Here is a 21206-nt window from a genome sequence, read left to right as displayed (position 1 = left end):
GAGTGGGGCTGAGGAGGGGAAAAAAGGATCAGCCATGATTGAATGGCAGAGTAAACTCAATGGGCCAAATGGCCTAATTTCTGCTCCAATATCTTATAGTCTTATGCAAATGTATGTGTTACCATGGAAATGATTAAACAGCAGAAACTGACAGGATGATACAGTAAGAGTCTCTATAAAAATATAGAGAGAAGTTAAATGAAGGATGGACTGCCTGCTAATTTGATTTTTCCACAGAAACATAGAAATCTACAGCACAATACAGGCCCTTCAGCCCACAAAGTTGTGTTGAACATGTCCCTACTTTAGAAATTACTAGGGTTACCTATAGCCTCTATTTTTCTTAGCTATCCATAAAAATCTTAAAAGACCTTATCATATCCGCCTCCACCACCGTTGCCGGCAGCCCATTCCACGCACTCACCTCCCTCTGTGTAAAAAAACTTACCCCTGACATCTCCTCTGTACCTACTCCCAACCACCTTAAACCTGTGCCCTCTTGTGGCAGACATTTCAGCCCTGGGAAAAAGCCTCTGACTATCCACACGATCAATGACTCTCATCATCTTATACACCTCTATCAGGTCACCTCTCATTCTCCGTCACTCCAAGAAGAAAAGGCCGAGTTCACTCAACCTATTCTCATAAGGCATGCTCCCCAATCCAGGCAACATCCTTGTAAATCTCCTCTGCACCCTTTCTATAGTTTCCATATCCTTCCTGTAGTGAGGCGACCAGAACTGAACACAGTATTCCATGTGGGGTCTGGCCAGGGTCCTATATAGCTGCAACATTACCTCTTGGCTCCTAAATTCAATTCCATGATTGATGAAGGCCAATGCACCGTATGCCTTCTTAACCACAGAGTCAACCTGCACAGCAGCTCTGAGTGTCCTATGTACTTGGACCCCAACATCCCTCTGATCCTCCACACTGCCAAGAGTCTTGCCATTAATACTATATTCTACCATCATATTTGACCTACCAAAATGAACAACTTCACACGTCTGTGTTGAACTCCATCTGCCTCTTCTCAACCCAGTTTTGCATCCTTATCAATGTCCCACTGTAACCTCTGACAGCCCTCCACACTATCCACAACACCCCAACCTTCGCGTCATCAGCAATCTTACTAACCCACCCCTCCACTTCCTCATCTCTTCTGGGGGAAGTGACGTGTTCAAAATGGACAGGTTACACCTGAACCCAAAGGGGATCAATATCCTGGTGGGAAGGTTTAAAAGAGCTGTGAGGGAGGGTTTAAACTAATTTGGCAGGGGGATAGGAACCGGAATGATAGAGCAGAGGAAGGGGAAAACAGAAATAAATAGAAACCATAGAAAACCATAGAAACTACAGCACAGAAACAGGCCCCTTGGCCCTTCTTGGCTGTGCCGAACCATTTTCTGCCTAGTCCCACTGACCTGCACACGGACCATATCCCTCCATACACCTCCCATCCATGTATCTGTCCAATTTATTCTTAAATGTTAAAAAAGAACCCGCATTTACCACCTCGTCTGGCAGCTCATTCCATACTCCCACCACTCTGTGTGAAGAAGCCCCCCCAATGTTCCCTTTAAACTTTTCCCCCCTCACCCTTAACCCTTGTCCTCTGGTTTTTTTCTCCCCTTGCCTCAGTGGAAAAAGCTTGCTTGCATTCACTCTATCTATACCCATCATAATTTTATATACTTCTATCAAATCTCCCCTCATTCTTCTAGGCTCCAGGGAATAAAGTCCTAACCTATTCAACCTTTCTCTGTAACTGAGTTTCTCAAGTCCTTGCAACATCCTTGTAAACCTTCTCTGCACTCCTATGTACTTGGACCCCAACATCCCTCTGATCCTCCACACTGCCAAGAGTCTTGCCATTAATACTATATTCTACCATCATATTTGACCTACCAAAATGAACAACTTCACACGTCTGTGTTGAACTCCATCTGCCTCTTCTCAAAACTGAACACAATACTCCAGATTCGGCCTCACCAATGCCTTATACAACCTCATCATAACATTCCAGCTCTTATACTCAATACTTCGATTAATAAAGGCCAATGTACCAAAAGCTCTCTTTACGACCCTATCTACCTGTGACGACACTTTTAGGGAATTTTGTCTCTGTATTCCCAGATCCCTCTGTTCCACTGCACTCCTCAGTGCCTTACCATTAACCCTGTATGTTCTACTTTGGTTTGTCCTTCCAACGTGCAATACCTCACACTTGTCAGTATTAAACTTTACTGCTCACTATCTTAGATTTATTTCTGTTTTCCCCTTCCTCTGCTCTGTCATTCCGGTTCCCATCCCCCTGCCAAATTAGTTTAAACCCTCCCTAACAGTTCTATTAAACTTTCCCGCCAGGATATTGGTCCCCTTTGGGTTCAGGTGTAATCTGTCCTTTTTGAACAGGTCATACTTCCCCCAGAAGAGATCCCAATTATCCAAGAATCTGATGCCCTGCCCCCTGCACCAGTCTCTCAGCCACACATTCATCTGCCTGATCCGACTATTCTTGCCCTCGCTAGCACATGGCACAGGTAGCAATCCCGAGATTACTACCCTGGAGGTCCTGCTTCTCAGCTTCCTTCCTAACTCCTGGAAATCTCTGTTCAGGACCTCCTCCTTTGTCCTATCTATGTCATTGGTACCAACATGTACCATGACAACTGGCTGCTCACCCTCCCCCTTCAGAATATTCAGGACCCGATCCAAGACATCCTGTACCCTGGCACTTGGGAGGCAACACACCATGCGGGTATCTCTATCAGACTCACAGAATCTCCTGTCGTTCCCCTGACTATGGAATCCCCTATGACTACCACATTCCTCTTCTCCCTCCTCTCCTGCACAACAGCGCCAGAGATCTGGTCACCGTGGGCATCCCCTGTCAGGTCATCCCCCTCAACATCATCCAGAACAAGATATTTCTTGCTGAGGGGGACAGCCACAGGTGTGCACTCCACTATCCGGGCATTTTCCTTCCCTCTTTGGACAGTGACCCAGTTTTCTGACCCCTGTAGCTCCTCTTCACTTTCCCTGATAAGCAGTAGGTCATCAAGCTGCAGCTCCAGATCCTTAACACGGTCTCTCAGAAACTGCATCTCGGTGCACCTGGCGCAGATGTGGCCATCAGGGAGGCTGGAGGTCTCCCAGGATTCCCACATCTGACACCCTGAACAAAGCACTAACCCTGCAGGCATGCTACCTAATTCTACAGGAATGAAACAGGGAAAAATAAGTCTACTCATCCACTTACCTCGCCAAACAGACGAACTTTTTAAACCGTTAGCTCGTACCGTCAGCTGTGAGAGCCCTGCTGTTCCTGTCTGTCCAGGCCGATTCGCGAAGGGGGGAGGGGAGAAAAAAAGAGAGCTGGAGCTTCGCTGTCGCCTCTTCCCGTTTACCGCCGAAGTCTTATGGATATTTCAGAAATTAAAATCTCCCACCACGACAAATGTTATTATTACACTTTTCTAGGATCTGTTTCCCTATCTGCTCCTCGATATCCCTGTTACTGTTGGACGGTCTATAAAAAACATCCAGTAGAGTTATTGACCCCTTCCTGTTCCTAACCTCCACCAACAGAGACTCCGTAGACAATCCCTCCATGACTTCCACCTTTTCTGCAGCCGTGACACTATCTCTGATCTACAGTGCCACACCCCCACCTCTTTTCCCTCCCTCCCTGTCCTTTCTGAAACATCTAAAACCCGGCACATGAAGTAACCATTCCTGTCCCTGAGCCATCCAAGTCTCTGTAATGGCCACCACATCATAGCTCCAAGTACTGATCCATGCTCTAAGCTCATCCGCTTTGGTCACAATACTCCTTGCGTTAAAATAGACACATCTCAAACCATTGGTCTGAGTGCATCCCTTCTCTGTCACCTGCCTATCCTGCCTCACACACTGTCTCCAAGCTTTCTCTATTTGTGAGCCAACCTCCTCTTCCCCAGTCTCTTCAGTTCGGTTCCCACCCCTGAACAATTCCAGTTTAAACTCTCCCCAGTAGCCTTAGTAAACCTCCCCACCAGGATATTGGTCCCCCTCGGATTCAAGTGCAATCCATCCTTTTTGTATAGGTCACACCTGCCCCAAAAGAGGTCCCAATGATCCAGAAATCTGAATCCCTGCCCCCTGCTCCAATCCCTCAGCCACGCATTTATCCTCCACCTCATTCTATTCCTATACTCACTGTCACGTGGCACAGGCAGTAATCATGAGATTGCTACCTTTGAGGTCCTCCTTCTCAACTTCCTTCTTGTAGTCTGTTTTCAGGACCTCCTCGCTTTTCCTACGTATGTCATTGTTACCAATATGTACCACGACCTCTGGCAGTTCTCCCTCCCACTGCAGGATATCATGGACGTGATCTGAAACATCCTGGACCCTGGCACTTGCGAGGCAAACTACCATCCGAGTTTCTTTCTTATGTCCACAGAATCGCCTGTCTGACCCCCTAACTATAGAGTCCCCTATAACTGCTGCCATCCTCTTCCTTTCCCTACCCTTCTGAGCCACAGGGCCAGACTCTGTGCCAGAGGCGCGACCACTGTTGCTTCCCCCAGGTAGGCCGTCCCCCCCCGCCCCTCCCAGCAGCACTCAAACAGGAGTACTTATTGTCTAGGGGCACAGCCACAGGGGTACTCTTTAGCACCTGACTTTTCCCCTTCCCCCTCCTGACTGTGACCCATCTGTCTGTCTCCCGTGGCCCCTGGTGTGACCACCTGTCTATGACTCCTTTCTATCACCTCCTCGCTCTTCCTGACCAGACGAAGGTCATCGAGCTGCATCTCCAGTTCCCTAACACGGTCCCATAGGAGCTGCAGTTCAACACACCGAGTGCAGATATGGCCGTCCGGGAGGCTGGGAGTCTCCAGGACCTCCCACATCTGACACCGAGCACAGAACACCAGCCTCACACACATACATCTTTTCTGCAATTAACACCGGTAAATCTACCTCGCCTCATCCCGTTACCGCCTAAGCCCGTTGAGCCAAAGGCCTAGCACTGTGCCCTCTCACCCTGCTGCCCGCTGGATATGGTGGTCTTCTTTTTAACCTTTTCCCGTTCTACTGACTGACGTCATGCACCTGCGCAGTCTTACCTCCCTTTGCCTCGAGTAGTAAAGTGCCTTCGCTCTGAAAATCCTGAGCTGTTCCACTCACAGCCTTCAAAATTCTATTTAATTGTACATCAAGGAGCAGTGATCAGACGTGTAAAATGATGTGCTTTCTGCAGATATGTTTCTTCCAGGTGAGGGTGGAGGGAGGATTTTGAACCTGACCTGCCTAGACCCCTCTGCATTGTTGAACTGCTGGGTCATCGTGCTCCCCGCAGCATGGGCCGCTGAAGGTTTCACTCATGGTGTCCTGCATTCCAGCTTCTCTGATGACAAGGAGGAGGAGATTTCTCACGCCTTCAAGGCCACGGAGGAGAAAAGTTGCTCAGCCGCGGTGCAGAAAGCACCACAGGAAGTCACCAGTGCACTCGTTGCTTATGCCTTCTTCTCCATAATCTGGTCCATTGGTGGCCTTCTCGACCCTTTATCGAAGCACAGGTAATACATGCGGGGGGAGACATTGTTCATTTGCCCTCAGCTGCCAAGTGGTGCCCCTGAGCTCCAAGTCGGTGTTGTCAGGTCGGGGCTGGCTTTGTGACCTCGACCGGGTTGATAATAATCCTAGAAGGAAACTGGCAGGTCAGACAGCAGGTCATGCCCTGAAATGTCGGCTGTCCATTTCCTTCCACAGATGCTGTCTTTCCTCCTGAATCGCTTCAGCAGTTTCTGCATTGCTCCTGGTTCCAGTGTCTGTGGTCTCCTGTGACTCTGTCTGATGTTAATACTGTGACTGGATTACTGGTTACCAGCCTCAGCATAATTTACTTTGAACAGAGCTATAATAAGGCTCTGCAGAACTGCACAGGAAACGTTGCATTTGTGTGACCACATAATGTTCCTGTCTGTTAACACTGAGCCATTTAGGAGCAATCATGGATAAGAAGTGCAAACAAAGACAGGACATTATTAATGCAACCATTGAAGCTTGTACTGTGACACTATAAACTCCATTTCCCAATCGCACTCCCGTTCACTCTCCTGGCATCTAAAATATCATCAGCTGTGGACCACATGATGTTCCCAACAGCAGGTATCTCCAACAACATCACATGCTCGTTCTGCGTTAGCTGCTTAATTCCTCAGCTCGCTGTACCACCTCTAAACTTACATTTCACTTTTGGCCACCTTCCTAAGTCTAAGGCCATCCAAAGTCTTCAACCTGTGTTCATTCCTCACCAGCTTTTGCCTTCCCAGTGACTCCTGTTCTTACCCCTCACACAGACTTTCTGATGAGCAACATTTCTATGTTTAATGTCCTGTCCCCTTGTGCTTCCCCCTTCCCTCAGACCTGCAGCTCTCCTCCAATTTCAACTTCCCAATTACCCGAGTTTAAGCTCTGATGCTGTATCTTCAGCTAACAATGTTCGAAGCTCTTTACTTCCCTCCTGAACCTCTCAAATTCTCTGCCTCTCCTCCTATCTTCTTCTTCTCTAACCAAGCTCCCCTTCCCTCCCCCTCTCTCCCTCTCTCTCCCCTCCCCCTCTCTCCATCCCCCTCTCTCCATCACCCTCTCTCCCCTCTCTCCATCACCCTCTCTCCATCCCCCTCTCTCCATCACCCTCTCTCCCCTCTCTCCATCACCCTCTCTCCATCCCCCTCTCTCCATCACCCTCTCTCCCCTCTCTCCATCACCCTCTCTCCCCTCTCTCCATCCCCCTCTCTCCATCACCCTCTCTCCCCTCTCTCCATCACCCTCTCTCCATCACCCTCTCTCCCCTCTCTCCATCACCCTCTCTCCCCTCTCTCCATCCCCCTCTCTCCATCACCCTCTCTCCATCACCCTCTCTCCATCACCCTCTCTCCCCTCTCTCCATCACCCTCTCTCCCCTCTCTCCATCCCCCTCTCTCCATCACCCTCTCTCCCCTCTCTCCATCACCCTCTCTCCATCACCCTCTCTCCCCTCTCTCCATCACCCTCTCTCCCTCTCTCTCCATCACCCTCTCTCCCTCTCTCCATCACCCTCTCTCCATCATCCCCTCTCTCCTCTCTCATCACCCTCTCTCCCCTCTCTCCATCACCCTCTCTCTCTCCCATCACCCTCTCTCCCCTCTCCATCACCCTCTCTCCCTCTCTCTCCATCACCCTCTCTCCATCACCCTCTCTCCATCACCCTCTCTCCCCTCTCTCCATCACCCTCTCTTCCTCTCTCTCCATCACCCTCTCTCCCTCTCTCCATCCCCCTCTCTCCCCTCTCTCCATCACCCTCTCTCCATCACCCTCTCTTCCTCTCTCTCCATCACCCTCTCTCCATCACCCTCTCTCCATCCCCCTCTCTCCCCTCTCTCCATCACCCTCTCTCTCTCCCCTTCTCTCCATCCCCCTCTCTCCCCTCTCTCCATCACCCTCTCTCTCCATCCCCCTCTCTCCCCTCTCTCCATCACCCTCTCTCTCCATCACCCTCTCTCCATCCCCCTCTCTCCCCTCTCTCCATCACCCTCTCTCCATCCCCCTCTCTCCATCACCCTCTCTCCCCTCTCTCCATCACCCTCTCTCCATCCCCCTCTCTCCATCACCCTCTCTCCCCTCTCTCCATCACCCTCTCTCCCCTCTCTCCATCACCCTCTCTCCCCTCTCTCCATCACCCTCTCTCCCCTCTCTCCATCACCCTCTCTCCCCTCTCTCCATCCCCCTCTCTCCATCACCCTCTCTCCCCTCTCTCCATCACCCTCTCTCCCCTCTCTCCATCACCCTCTCTCCCCTCTCTCCATCCCCCTCTCTCCATCACCCTCTCTCCCTCTCTCTCCATCACCCTCTCTCCCCTCTCTCCATCCCCCTCTCTCCCCTCTCTCCATCCCCCTCTCTCCATCACCCTCTCTCTCTCTCTCTCCATCACCCTCTCTCCCCTCTCTCCATCCCCCTCTCTCCATCACCCTCTCTCCCCTCTCTCCATCCCCCTCTCTCCCCTCTCTCCATCACCCTCTCTCCCCTCTCTCCATCACCCTCTCTCCATCACCCTCTCTCCCCTCTCTCCATCACCCTCTCTCCCTCTCTCTCCATCACCCTCTCTCCCCTCTCTCCATCCCCCTCTCTCCCCTCTCTCCATCCCCCTCTCTCCATCACCCTCTCTCTCTCTCTCTCCATCACCCTCTCTCCCCTCTCTCCATCCCCCTCTCTCCATCACCCTCTCTTCCTCTCTCTCCATCACCCTCTCTCCATCACCCTCTCTCCATCACCCTCTCTCCCCTCTCTCCATCACCCTCTCTCCATCACCCTCTCTCCATCACCCTCTCTCCATCACCCTCTCTCCCTCTCTCTCCATCACCCTCTCTCCCTCTCTCTCCATCACCCTCTCTCCATCACCCTCTCTCCATCACCCTCTCTCCCCTCTCTCCATCACCCTCTCTCCCTCTCTCTCCATCACCCTCTCTCCCCTCTCTCCATCCCCCTCTCTCCATCACCCTCTCTCCCCTCTCTCCATCACCCTCTCTCCCTCTCTCTCCATCACCCTCTCTCCATCACCCTCTCTCCATCCCCCTCTCTCCATCACCCTCTCTCTCTCTCTCTCCATCACCCTCTCTCCCCTCTCTCCATCCCCCTCTCTCCCCTCTCTCCATCCCCCTCTCTCCATCACCCTCTCTTCCTCTCTCTCCATCACCCTCTCTCCCCTCTCTCCATCACCCTCTCTCCATCACCCTCTCTCCATCACCCTCTCTCCTCTCTCTCCATCACCCTCTCTCCCCTCTCTCCATCACCCTCTCTCCATCACCCTCTCTCCATCACCCTCTCTCCCCTCTCTCCATCACCCTCTCTCCATCACCCTCTCTCCATCACCCTCTCTCCATCACCCTCTCTCCCTCTCTCTCCATCACCCTCTCTCCCTCTCTCCATCACCCTCTCTCCCTCTCTCCATCACCCTCTCTTCCTCTCTCTCCATCACCCTCTCTCCCTCTCTCCATCACCCTCTCTTCCTCTCTCTCCATCACCCTCTCTCCCCTCTCTCCATCACCCTCTCTCCATCACCCTCTCTTCCTCTCTCTCCATCACCCTCTCTCCATCACCCTCTCTCCATCACCCTCTCTCCATCACCCTCTCTCCATCCCCCTCTCTCCCCTCTCTCCATCACCCTCTCTCTCTCCCCTTCTCTCCATCCCCCTCTCTCCCCTCTCTCCATCACCCTCTCTCTCCATCCCCCTCTCTCCCCTCTCTCCATCACCCTCTCTCTCCATCACCCTCTCTCCCCTCTCTCCATCACCCTCTCTCCCTTCTCTCCATCACCCTCTCTCCATCCCCCTCTCTCCATCACCCTCTCTCCATCACCCTCTCTTCCTCTCTCTCCATCACCCTCTCTCCATCACCCTCTCTCCCCTCTCTCCATCACCCTCTCTCCCTCTCTCTCCATCACCCTCTCTCCCCTCTCTCCATCACCCTCTCTCCCCTCTCTCCATCCCCCTCTCTCCATCACCCTCTCTCCCCTCTCTCCATCCCCCTCTCTCCATCACCCTCTCTCCCCTCTCTCCATCACCCTCTCTCCCTCTCTCTCCATCACCCTCTCTCCCCTCTCTCCATCCCCCTCTCTCCCCTCTCTCCATCCCCCTCTCTCCATCCCCCTCTCTCCATCACCCTCTCTCCCCTCTCTCCATCACCCTCTCTCCCTCTCTCTCCATCACCCTCTCTCCCCTCTCTCCATCACCCTCTCTCCCCTCTCTCCATCCCCCTCTCTCCATCACCCTCTCTCTCTCTCTCCATCACCCTCTCTCCCCTCTCTCCATCACCCTCTCTCCCTCTCTCTCCATCACCCTCTCTCCCCTCTCTCCATCCCCCTCTCTCCATCACCCTCTCTCTCTCTCTCTCCATCACCCTCTCTCCCCTCTCTCCATCCCCCTCTCTCCATCACCCTCTCTCCCCTCTCTCCATCCCCCTCTCTCCCCTCTCTCCATCCCCCTCTCTCCATCACCCTCTCTCTCTCTCTCCATCACCCTCTCTCCCCTCTCTCCATCCCCCTCTCTCCATCACCCTCTCTCCCCTCTCTCCATCCCCCTCTCTCCCCTCTCTCCATCCCCCTCTCTCCATCACCCTCTCTTCCTCTCTCTCCATCCCCCTCTCTCCCCTCTCTCCATCCCCCTCTCTCCATCACCCTCTCTCCATCACCCTCTCTCCCCTCTCTCCATCACCCTCTCTCCATCACCCTCTCTCCCCTCTCTCCATCACCCTCTCTCCATCACCCTCTCTCCCCTCTCTCCATCACCCTCTCTCCATCACCCTCTCTCCCCTCTCTCCATCACCCTCTCTCCATCACCCTCTCTCCATCCCCCTCTCTCCATCACCCTCTCTCCCCTCTCTCCATCCCCCTCTCTCCATCACCCTCTCTTCCCCTCTCTCCATCCCCCTCTCTCCCCTCTCTCCATCCCCCTCTCTCTCATCACCCTCTCTCCATCACCCTCTCTCCCCCCTCTCTCCCCTCTCTCCATCACCCTCTCTCCATCACCCTCTCTCCCCTCTCTCCATCACCCTCTCTCCATCACCCTCTCTCCCCTCTCTCCATCACCCTCTCTCCCCTCTCTCCATCCCCCTCTCTCCATCACCCTCCCTCTCTCCCCTCTCTCCATCCCCCTCTCTCCATCCCCCTCTCTCTCTCTCCCCCTCTCTCCATCCCCCTCTCTCCCCTCTCTCCATCACCCTCTCTCCATCACCCTCTCTCTCTCCCCCTCTCTCCATCCCCCTCTCTCCCCTCTCTCCATCAACCTCTCTCTCCATCACCCTCTCTCTCCTCTCTCCATCACCCTCTCTCCCCTCTCTCCATCACCCTCTCTCCATCCCCCTCTCTCCATCCCCCTCTCTCCCCTCTCTCCATCACCCTCTCTCCATCACCCTCACCCCCTCTCTCCATCCCCCTCTCTCCCCTCTCTCCATCACCCTCTCTCTCCATCACCCTCTCTCCATCCCCCTCTCTCCCATCTCTCCATCACCCTCTCTCCATCCCCCTCTCTCCATCACCCTCTCTCCATCCCCCTCTCTCCATCCCCCTCTCTCCATCCCACTCTCTCCATCACCCTCTCTCTCTCCCCCTCTCTCCATCCCCCTCTCTCCCCTCTCTCCATCACCCTCTCTCCATCACCCTCTCTCTCTCCCCCTCTCTCCATCCCCCTCTCTCCATCCCCCTCTCTCCATCACCCTCTCTCCATCACCCTCTCTCCCCTCTCTCTCTCCCCCTCTCTCCATCCCCCTCTCTCCATCCCCCTCTCTCCATCCCCCTCTCTCCCCTCTCTCCATCAACCTCTCTCTCCATCCCCCTCTCCATCCCCTCTCTCCCCTCTCTCCATCAACCTCTCTCTCCATCACCCTCTCTCCCCACTCTCCATCACCCTCTCTCCATCACCCTCTCTCCCCCTCTCTCCCCTCTCTCCATCCCCCTCTCTCCATCACCCTCTCTCCCCTCTCTCCATCACCCTCTCTCCCCTCTCTCCATCACCCTCTCTCCCCTCTCTCCATCCCCCTCTCTCCATCACCCTCTCTCCATCACCCTCTCTCCCCTCTCTCCATCACCCTCTCTCCCCTCTCTCCATCCCCCTCTCTCCATCAACCTCTCTCTCCATCACCCTCTCTCCCCTCTCTCCATCACCCTCTCTCCATCACCCTCTCTCCCCTCTCTCCATCACCCTCTCTCCATCCCCCTCTCTCCATCACCCTCTCTCCCCTCTCTCCATCACCCTCTCTCCCCTCTCTCCATCACCCTCTCTCCCCTCTCTCCATCACCCTCTCTCCCCTCTCTCCATCCCCCTCTCTCCATCACCCTCTCTCCATCACCCTCTCTCCCCTCTCTCCATCACCCTCTCTCCATCCCCCTCTCTCCATCACCCTCTCTCCATCACCCTCTCTCCCCTCTCTCCATCACCCTCTCTCCTCTCTCTCTCCATCACCCTCTCTCTCTCCCCTCTCTCCATCCCCCTCTCTCTCCATCACCCTCTCTCCCCTCTCTCCATCACCCTCTCTCCATCACCCTCTCTCCCCTCTCTCCATCACCCTCTCTCCATCACCCTCTCTCCCCTCTCTCCATCACCCTCTCTCCATCACCCTCTCTCCCCTCTCTCCATCACCCTCTCTCCATCACCCTCTCTCCCCTCTCTCCATCCCCCTCTCTCTCCATCACCCTCTCTCCCCTCTCTCCATCACCCTCTCTCCATCACCCTCTCTCCCCTCTCTCCATCCCCCTCTCTCTCCATCACCCTCTCTCCCCTCTCTCCATCACCCTCTCTCCATCACCCTCTCTCCTCTCTCTCTCCATCACCCTCTCTCCCCCTCTCTCCATCCCCCTCTCTCCATCACCCTCTCTCCATCCCCCTCTCTCCATCACCCTCTCTCCATCACCCTCTCTCCATCACCCTCTCTCCCCTCTCTCCATCCCCCTCTCTCTCCATCACCCTCTCTCCCCTCTCTCCATCCCCCTCTCTCTCCATCTCTCCATCACCCTCTCTCCATCACCCTCTCTCCTCTCTCTCTCCATCACCCTCTCTCCCCCTCTCTCCATCCCCCTCTCTCCATCACCCTCTCTCCATCCCCCTCTCTCCATCACCCTCTCTCCATCACCCTCTCTCCATCCCCCTCTCTCTCCTCTCTCCATCCCCCTCTCTCCATCACCCTCTCTCCATCACCCTCTCTCCATCCCCTCTCTCTCCATCACCCTCTCTCCCCTCTCTCCATCCCCCTCTCTCTCCATCCCCCTCTCTCTCCATCACCCTCTCTCCATCACCCTCTCTCCATCACCTCTCTCTCCATCACCCTCTCTCCATCACCCTCTCTCCATCACCCTCTCTCCCCTCTCTCCATCCCCCTCTCTCTCCATCACCCTCTCTCCCCTCTCTCCATCCCCCTCTCTCTCCATCACCCTCTCTCCCCTCTCTCCATCCCCCTCTCTCCATCACCCTCTCTCCATCACCCTCTCTCCATCCCTCTCTCTCCATCCCCCTCTCTCCATCCCCCTCTCTCCATCACCCTCTCTCCCCTCTCTCCATCCCCCTCTCTCTCCATCACCCTCTCTCCATCACCCTCTCTCCATCCCCCTCTCTCCCCTCTCTCCATCCCCTCTCTCTCCATCACCCTCTCTCCCCTCTCTCCATCCCCCTCTCTCTCCATCAAACTCTCTCCATCCCCCTCTCTCCCCTCTCTCCATCACCCTCTCTCCATCACCCTCTCTCCCCTCTCTCCATCACCCTCTCTCTCCATCTCTCCATCACCCTCTCTCCATCACCCTCTCTCCATCACCCTCTCTCCATCACCCTCTCTCTCTCCCCCTCTCTCCATCCCCCTCTCTCCATCACCCTCTCTCCATCACCCTCTCTCCCCTCTCTCCATCCCCCTCTCTCTCCATCACCCTCTCTCCCCTCTCTCCATCACCCTCTCTCCATCACCCTCTCTCCCCTCTCTCCATCACCCTCTCTCCATCACCCTCTCTCCCCTCTCTCCATCCCCCTCTCTCTCCATCACCCTCTCTCCCTCTCTCCATCACCCTCTCTCCATCACCCTCTCTCCCCTCTCTCCATCACCCTCTCTCCATCACCCTCTCTCCCCTCTCTCCATCCCCCTCTCTCTCCATCACCCTCTCTCCCCTCTCTCCATCACCCTCTCTCCATCACCCTCTCTCCCCTCTCTCCATCACCCTCTCTCCATCACCCTCTCTCCCCTCTCTCCATCACCCTCTCTCCATCACCCTCTCTCCCCTCTCTCCATCACCCTCTCTCCATCACCCTCTCTCCCCTCTCTCCATCACCCTCTCTCTCCATCTCTCCATCCCCCTCTCTCCATCCCCCTCTCTCCATCCCCCTCTCTCCATCCCCCTCTCTCCATCACCCTCTCTCTCCATCACCCTCTCTCCCCTCTCTCCATCACCCTCTCTCCATCCCCCTCTCTCCCCTCTCTCCATCACCCTCTCTCCCCCTCTCTCCATCGCCCTCTCTCCATCACCCTCTCTCCCCTCTCTCCATCACCCTCTCTCCATCACCCTCTCTCCATCCCCCTCTCTCCCTCTCTCTCCATCCCCCTCTCTCCATCACCCTCTCTCCATCCCCCTCTCTCCATCCCCCTCTCTCCCTCTCTCTCCATCCCCCTCTCTCCATCACCCTCTCTCCATCCCCCTCTCTCCCCTCTCTCCATCACCCTCTCTCCATCACCCTCTCTCCCTCTCTCTCCATCCCCCTCTCTCCATCACCCTCTCTCCATCCCCCTCTCTCCTCTCTCTCCATCACCCTCTCTCCATCACCCTCTCTCCCCCTCTCTCTCCATCACCCTCTCTCCATCACCCTCTCTCCCCTCTCTCCATCACCCTCTCTCCATCACCCTCTCTCCATCACCCTCTCTCCCCTCTCTCCATCCCCCTCTCTCCATCACCCTCTCTCCATCACCCTCTCTCCCATCCCCCTCTCTCCCCTCTCTCCATCACCCTCTCTCCATCACCCTCTCTCCATCACCCTCTCTCCATCACCCTCTCTCCATCACCCTCTCTCCCCCTCTCTCTCCATCACCCTCTCTCCATCACCCTCTCTCCATCCCCCTCTCTCCATCACCCTCTCTCCATCACCCTCTCTCCCCTCTCTCCATCCCCCTCTCTCCATCACCCTCTCTCCATCACCCTCTCTCCCCTCTCTCCATCACCCTCTCTCCATCACCCTCTCTCCATCACCCTCTCTCCATCACCCTCTCTCCATCACCCTCTCTCCCCCTCTCTCTCCATCACCCTCTCTCCATCACCCTCTCTCCATCACCCTCTCTCCATCCCCCTCTCTCCATCTCCCTCTCTCCCCCTCTCTCCATCACCCTCTCTCCATCACCCTCTCTCCATCACCCTCTCTCCCTCTCTCTCTCCATCACCCTCTCTCCCCTCTCTCCATCACCCTCTCTCCCCTCTCTCCATCACCCTCTCTCCCCTCTCTCCATCCCCCTCTCTCCATCACCCTCTCTCCATCACCCTCTCTCCATCACCCTCTCTCCATCACCCTCTCTCTCCATCACCCTCTCTCCTCTCTCTCCATCACCCTCTCTCCATCACCCTCTCTCCCCTCTCTCCATCACCCTCTCTCCATCACCCTCTCTCCATCCCCCTCTCTCCATCACCCTCTCTCCATCCCCCTCTCTCCCCTCTCTCCATCACCCTCTCTCCATCCCCCTCTCTCCCCTCTCTCCATCACCCTCTCTCCCCTCTCTCCATCACCCTCTCTCCATCACCCTCTCTTCCTCTCTCTCCATCACCCTCTCTCCCCTCTCTCCATCACCCTCTCTCCCTCTCTCCATCCCCCTCTCTCCCCTCTCTCCATCACCCTCTCTCCATCACCCTCTCTTCCTCTCTCTCCATCACCCTCTCTCCCCTCTCTCCATCACCCTCTCTCCCCTCTCTCCATCACCCTCTCTCCCTCTCTCCATCCCCCTCTCTCCCCTCTCTCCATCACCCTCTCTCCATCACCCTCTCTTCCTCTCTCTCCATCACCCTCTCTCCATCACCCTCTCTCCCCTCTCTCCATCACCCTCTCTCCATCCCCCTCTCTCCATCACCCTCTCTCCATCCCCCTCTCTCTCTCCCCCTCTCTCCATCACCCACTCTCCTCTCTCTCCATCCCCCTCTCTCCATCACCCTCTCTCCATCACCCTCTCTCCATCACCCTCTCTCCCCTCTCTCCATCACCCTCTCTCCATCACCCTCTCTCCATCCCCCTCTCTCCCCTCTCTCCATCACCCTCTCTCCATCACCCTCTCTCCATCCCCCTCTCTCCCCTCTCTCCATCCCCCTCTCTCCCCTCTCTCCATCCCCCTCTCTCTCTCCCCCTCTCTCCATCACCCTCTCTCCATCACCCTCTCTCCCCTCTCTCCATCACCCTCTCTCCATCACCCTCTCTCCCCTCTCTCCATCCCCCTCTCTCCCCTCTCTCTCCATCCCCCTCTCTCTCTCCCCCTCTCTCCATCACCCTCTCTCCCCTCTCTCCATCCCCCTCTCTCCATCACCCTCTCTCCCTCTCTCCATCACCCTCTCTCCATCACCCTCTCTCCCCTCTCTCCATCCCCCTCTCTCCATCACCCTCTCTCCCCTCTCTCCATCACCCTCTCTCCATCACCCACTCTCCCCTCTCTCCATCCCCCTCTCTCCCCTCTCTCCATCCCCCTCTCTCTCTCCCCCTCTCTCCATCACCCTCTCTCCCCTCTCTCCATCCCCCTCTCTCCATCACCCTCTCTCCCCTCTCTCCATCACCCTCTCTCCATCACCCTCTCTCCCCTCTCTCCATCCCCCTCTCTCCATCACCCTCTCTCCATCACCCTCTCTCCCCTCTCTCCATCCCCCTCTCTCCATCACCCTCTCTCCATCCCCCTCTCTCCCTCTCTCTCCATCCCCCTCTCTCTCTCCCCCTCTCTCCATCACCCTCTCTCCCCTCTCTCCATCCCCCTCTCTCCATCACCCTCTCTCCCCTCTCTCCATCACCCTCTCTCCATCACCCACTCTCCCCTCTCTCCATCCCCCTCTCTCCCCTCTCTCCATCCCCCTCTCTCTCTCCCCCTCTCTCCATCACCCTCTCTCCCCTCTCTCCATCCCCCTCTCTCCATCACCCTCTCTCCCCTCTCTCCATCACCCTCTCTCCATCCCCCTCTCTCCCCTCTCTCCATCCCCCTCTCTCCATCCCCCTCTCTCCATCACCCTCTCTCCATCACCCTCTCTCCATCACCCTCTCTCCCTCTCTCTCTCCATCACCCTCTCTCCCCTCTCTCCATCACCCTCTCTCCCCTCTCTCCATCACCCTCTCTCCCCTCTCTCCATCACCCTCTCTCCCCTCTCTCCATCCCCCTCTCTCCATTCCCCTCTCCATCTCCCTCTCTCCCCCTCTCTCCATCTCCCTCTCTCCATTCCCCTCTCCATCTCCCTCTCTCCCCCTCTCTCCATCTCCCTCTCTCCCCCTCTCTCCATCACCCTCTCTCCCCTCTCTCCATCCCCCTCTCTCCCCCTCTCTCCATCTCCCTCTCTCCATTCCCCTCTCCATCTCCCTCTCTCCCCCTCTCTCCATCTCCCTCTCTCCCCCTCTCTCCATCACCCTCTCTCCCCCTCTCTCCATCACCCTCTCTCCCTCTCTCTCCATCACCCTCTCTCCCCTCTCTCCATCTCCCTCTCTCCCCTCTCTCCATCTCCCTCTCTCCCCCTCTCTCCATCACCCTCTCTCCCCTCTCTCCATCACCCTCTCTCCCCTCTCTCCATCTCCCTCTCTCCCCTCTCTCCATCACCCTCTCTCCCCTCTCTCCATCCCCCTCTCTCCATCTCCCTCTCTCCATCCCCCTCTCTCCATCCCCCTCTCTCCATCTCCCTCTCTCCATCTCCCTCTCTCCCCCTCTCTCCATCACCCTCTTTCCCCTCTCTCCATCACCCTCTCTCCATCCCCCTCTCTCCATCCCCCTCTCTCCATCACCCTCTCTCCATCACCCTCTCTCCATCACCCTCTCTCCATCACCCTCTCTCCCTCTCTCTCCATCACCCTCTCTCCATCACCCTCTCTCCATCACCCTCTCTCCATCACCCTCTCTCCATCACCCTCTCTCCATCCCCCTCTCTCCATCACCCTCTCTCCCCTCTCTCCATCCCCCTCTCTCCATCACCCTCTCTCCATCACCCTCTCTCCCCTCTCTCCATCACCCTCTCTCCCCTCTCTCCATCCCCCTCTCTCCATCCCCCTCTCTCCATCCCCCTCTCTCCATCTCCCTCTCTCCCCCTCTCTCCATCACCCTCTCTCCCCTCTCTCCATCACCCTCTCTCCATCACCCTCTCTCCATCACCCTCTCTCCATCACCCTCTCTCCATCACCCTCTCTCCCCTCTCTCCATCACCCTCTCTCCATCACCCTCTCTCCATCACCCTCTCTCCATCCCCCTCTCTCCATCCCCCTCTCTCCATCACCCTCTCTCCCCTCTCTCCATCACCCTCTCTCCCCTCTCTCCATCCCCCTCTCTCCATCCCCCTCTCTCCATCACCCTCTCTCCATCACCCTCTCTCCATCACCCTCTCTCCCCTCTCTCCATCACCCTCTCTCCATCACCCTCTCTCCATCACCCTCTCTCTATCACCCTCTCTCCCCTCTCTCCATCACCCTCTCTCCCCTCTCTCCATCCCCCTCTCTCCCCTCTCTCCATCACCCTCTCTCCCCTCTCTCCATCACCCTCTCTCCCCTCTCTCCATCACCCTCTCTCCATCACCCTCTCTCCGTCACCCTCTCTCCATCACCCTCTCTCCATCACCCTCTCTCCATCACCCTCTCTCCATCCCCCTCTCTCCCCTCTCTCCATCCCCTCTCTCTCCATCCCCCTCTCTCCCCTCTCTCCATCCCCCTCTCTCCATCACCCTCTCTCCATCACCCTCTCTCCCCTCTCTCCATCACCCTCTCTCCATCACCCTCTCTCCATCCCCCTCTCTCTTCATCACCCTCTCTCCATCCCCCTCTCTCTTCATCCCTATCTCCATCCCCCTCTCTCCATCACCCTCTCTCCCCTCTCTCCATCACCCTCTCTCCATCACCCTCTCTCCATCACCCTCTCTCCATCCCCCTCTCTCCATCCCCCTCTCTCCATCCCCCTCTCTCCATCTCCCTCTCTCCCCCTCTCTCCATCACCCTCTCTCCCCTCTCTCCATCACCCTCTCTCCATCACCCTCTCTCCATCACCCTCTCTCCATCACCCTCTCTCCATCACCCTCTCTCCCCTCTCTCCATCACCCTCTCTCCATCACCCTCTCTCCATCACCCTCTCTCCATCCCCCTCTCTCCATCCCCCTCTCTCCATCACCCTCTCTCCCCTCTCTCCATCCCCCTCTCTCCATCCCCCTCTCTCCATCACCCTCTCTCCATCACCCTCTCTCTATCACCCTCTCTCCCCTCTCTCCATCACCCTCTCTCCCCTCTCTCCATCCCCCTCTCTCCCCTCTCTCCATCACCCTCTCTCCCCTCTCTCCATCACCCTCTCTCCATCACCCTCTCTCCGTCACCCTCTCTCCATCACCCTCTCTCCATCACCCTCTCTCCATCACCCTCTCTCCATCCCCCTCTCTCCCCTCTCTCCATCCCCTCTCTCTCCATCCCCCTCTCTCCCTCTCTCCATCCCCCTCTCTCCATCACCCTCTCTCCATCACCCTCTCTCCATCCCCCTCTCTCTCCATCACCCTCTCTCCCTCTCTCTCCCCCTCTCTCCATCACCCTCTCTCCATCCCCCTCTCTCCCCTCTCTCCATCCCCCTCTCTCCATCACCCTCTCTCCATCCCCCTCTCTCCATCACCCTCTCTCCATCCCCCTCTCTCCCCTCTCTCCATCCCCCTCTCTCCCCTCTCTCCATCCCCCTCTCTCCATCACCCTCTCTCCATCACCCTCTCTCCATCCCCCTCTCTCCCCTCTCTCCATCCCCCTCTCTCCCCTCTCTCCATCCCCCTCTCTCCATCACCCTCTCTCCATCCCCCTCTCTCCATCACCCTCTCTCCCCTCTCTCCATCCCCCTCTCTCCATCACCCTCTCTCCATCACCCTCTCTCCCCTCTCTCCATCCCCCTCTCTCCCCTCTCTCCATCACCCTCTCTCCCCTCTCTCCATCACCCTCTCTCCCCTCTCTCCATCACCCTCTCTCCATCACCCTCTCTCCGTCACCCTCTCTCCATCACCCTCTCTCCATCACCCTCTCTCCATCACCCTCTCTCCATCCCCCTCTCTCCCCTCTCTCCATCCCCTCTCTCTCCATCCCCCTCTCTCCCCTCTCTCCATCCCCCTCTCTCCATCACCCTCTCTCCATCACCCTCTCTCACCCTCTCTCCATCACCCTCTCTCCATCCCCCTCTCTCTCCATCACCCTCTCTCCCCTCTCTCCATCACCCTCTCTCCCCCTCTCTCCATCACCCTCTCTCCATCCCCCTCTCTCCCCTCTCTCCATCCCCCTCTCTCCATCACCCTCTCTCCATCCCCCTCTCTCCATCACCCTCTCTCCATCACCCTCTCTCCATCCCCCTCTCTCCATCACCCTCTCTCCATCACCCTCTCTCCATCCCCCTCTCTCCCCTCTCTCCATCCCCCTCTCTCCCCTCTCTCCATCCCCCTCTCTCCATCACCCTCTCTCCATCCCCCTCTCTCCATCACCCTCTCTCCCCTCTCTCCATCCCCCTCTCTCCATCACCCTCTCTCCATCCCCCTCTCTCCCCTCTCTCCATCCCCCTCTCTCCCCTCTCTCCATCCCCCTCTCTCCATCACCCTCTCTCCATCCCCCTCTCTCCCCTCTCTCCATCACCCTCTCTCCATCACCCTCTCTCCCCTCTCTCCATCACCCTCTCTCCATCCCCCTCTCTCCCCTCTCTCCATCACCCTCTCTCCATCACCCTCTCTCCATCCCCCTCTCTCCCCTCTCTCCATCCCCCTCTCTCCATCACCCTCTCTCCATCCCCCTCTCTCCATCACCCTCTCTCCCCTCTCTCCATCCCCCTCTCTCCATCACCCTCTCTCCATCCCCCTCTCTCCATCACCCTCTCTCCATCCCCCTCTCTCCATCACCCTCTCTCCATCCCCCTCTCTCCATCACCCTCTCTCCCCTCTCTCCATCCCCCTCTCTCCATCACCCTCTCTCCATCCCCCTCTCTCCATCACCCTCTCTCCCCTCTCTCCATCCCCCTCTCTCCATCCCCCTCTCTCTCTCCCCCTCTCTCCATCACCCTCTCTCCCCTCTCTCCATCACCCTCTCTCCATCACCCTCTCTCCCCTCTCTCCATCACCCTCTCTCCCTCTCTCTCTCCATCACCCTCTCTCTCCATCACCCTCTCTCCCCTCTCTCCATCACCCTCTCTCCATCACCCTCTCTCCATCACCCTCTCTCCATCACCCTCTCTCCATCACCCTCTCTCCCCTCTCTCCATCACCCTCTCTCCCTCTCTCTCTCCATCACCCTCTCTCCATCACCCTCTCTCCCCTCTCTCCATCACCCTCTCTCCCCTCTCTCTCTCCATCACCCTCTCTCCCTCTCTCCATCACCCTCTCTCCCCTCTCTCCATCACCCTCTCTCCCTCTCTCCATCACCCTCTCTCCCCCTCTCTCCATCACCCTCTCTCCCCCGCTCTCTCCATCACCCTCTCTCCCCGTCTCTCCATCACCCTCTCTC

General features: G+C 56.6%; 1 protein-coding gene across 1 annotated transcript in view; it reads left to right on the top strand.

Moving 5' to 3' along the window:
* Positions 1-21206, top strand: part of LOC134359584 (dynein axonemal heavy chain 3-like) — a 542314-nt gene that overhangs the window by 281553 nt on the left and 239555 nt on the right. The window contains exon 34 of the mRNA XM_063073083.1: positions 5391-5567. Coding sequence (XP_062929153.1) covers positions 5391-5567 — 177 coding nt within the window. The remainder of the gene's footprint in view (positions 1-5390; positions 5568-21206) is intronic.

This window comes from Mobula hypostoma, chromosome 20, assembly GCF_963921235.1.
Source record: "Mobula hypostoma chromosome 20, sMobHyp1.1, whole genome shotgun sequence".
Taxonomy (NCBI): domain Eukaryota; kingdom Metazoa; phylum Chordata; class Chondrichthyes; order Myliobatiformes; family Myliobatidae; genus Mobula; species Mobula hypostoma.
This window is presented reverse-complemented; position numbering and strand designations above follow the sequence as displayed.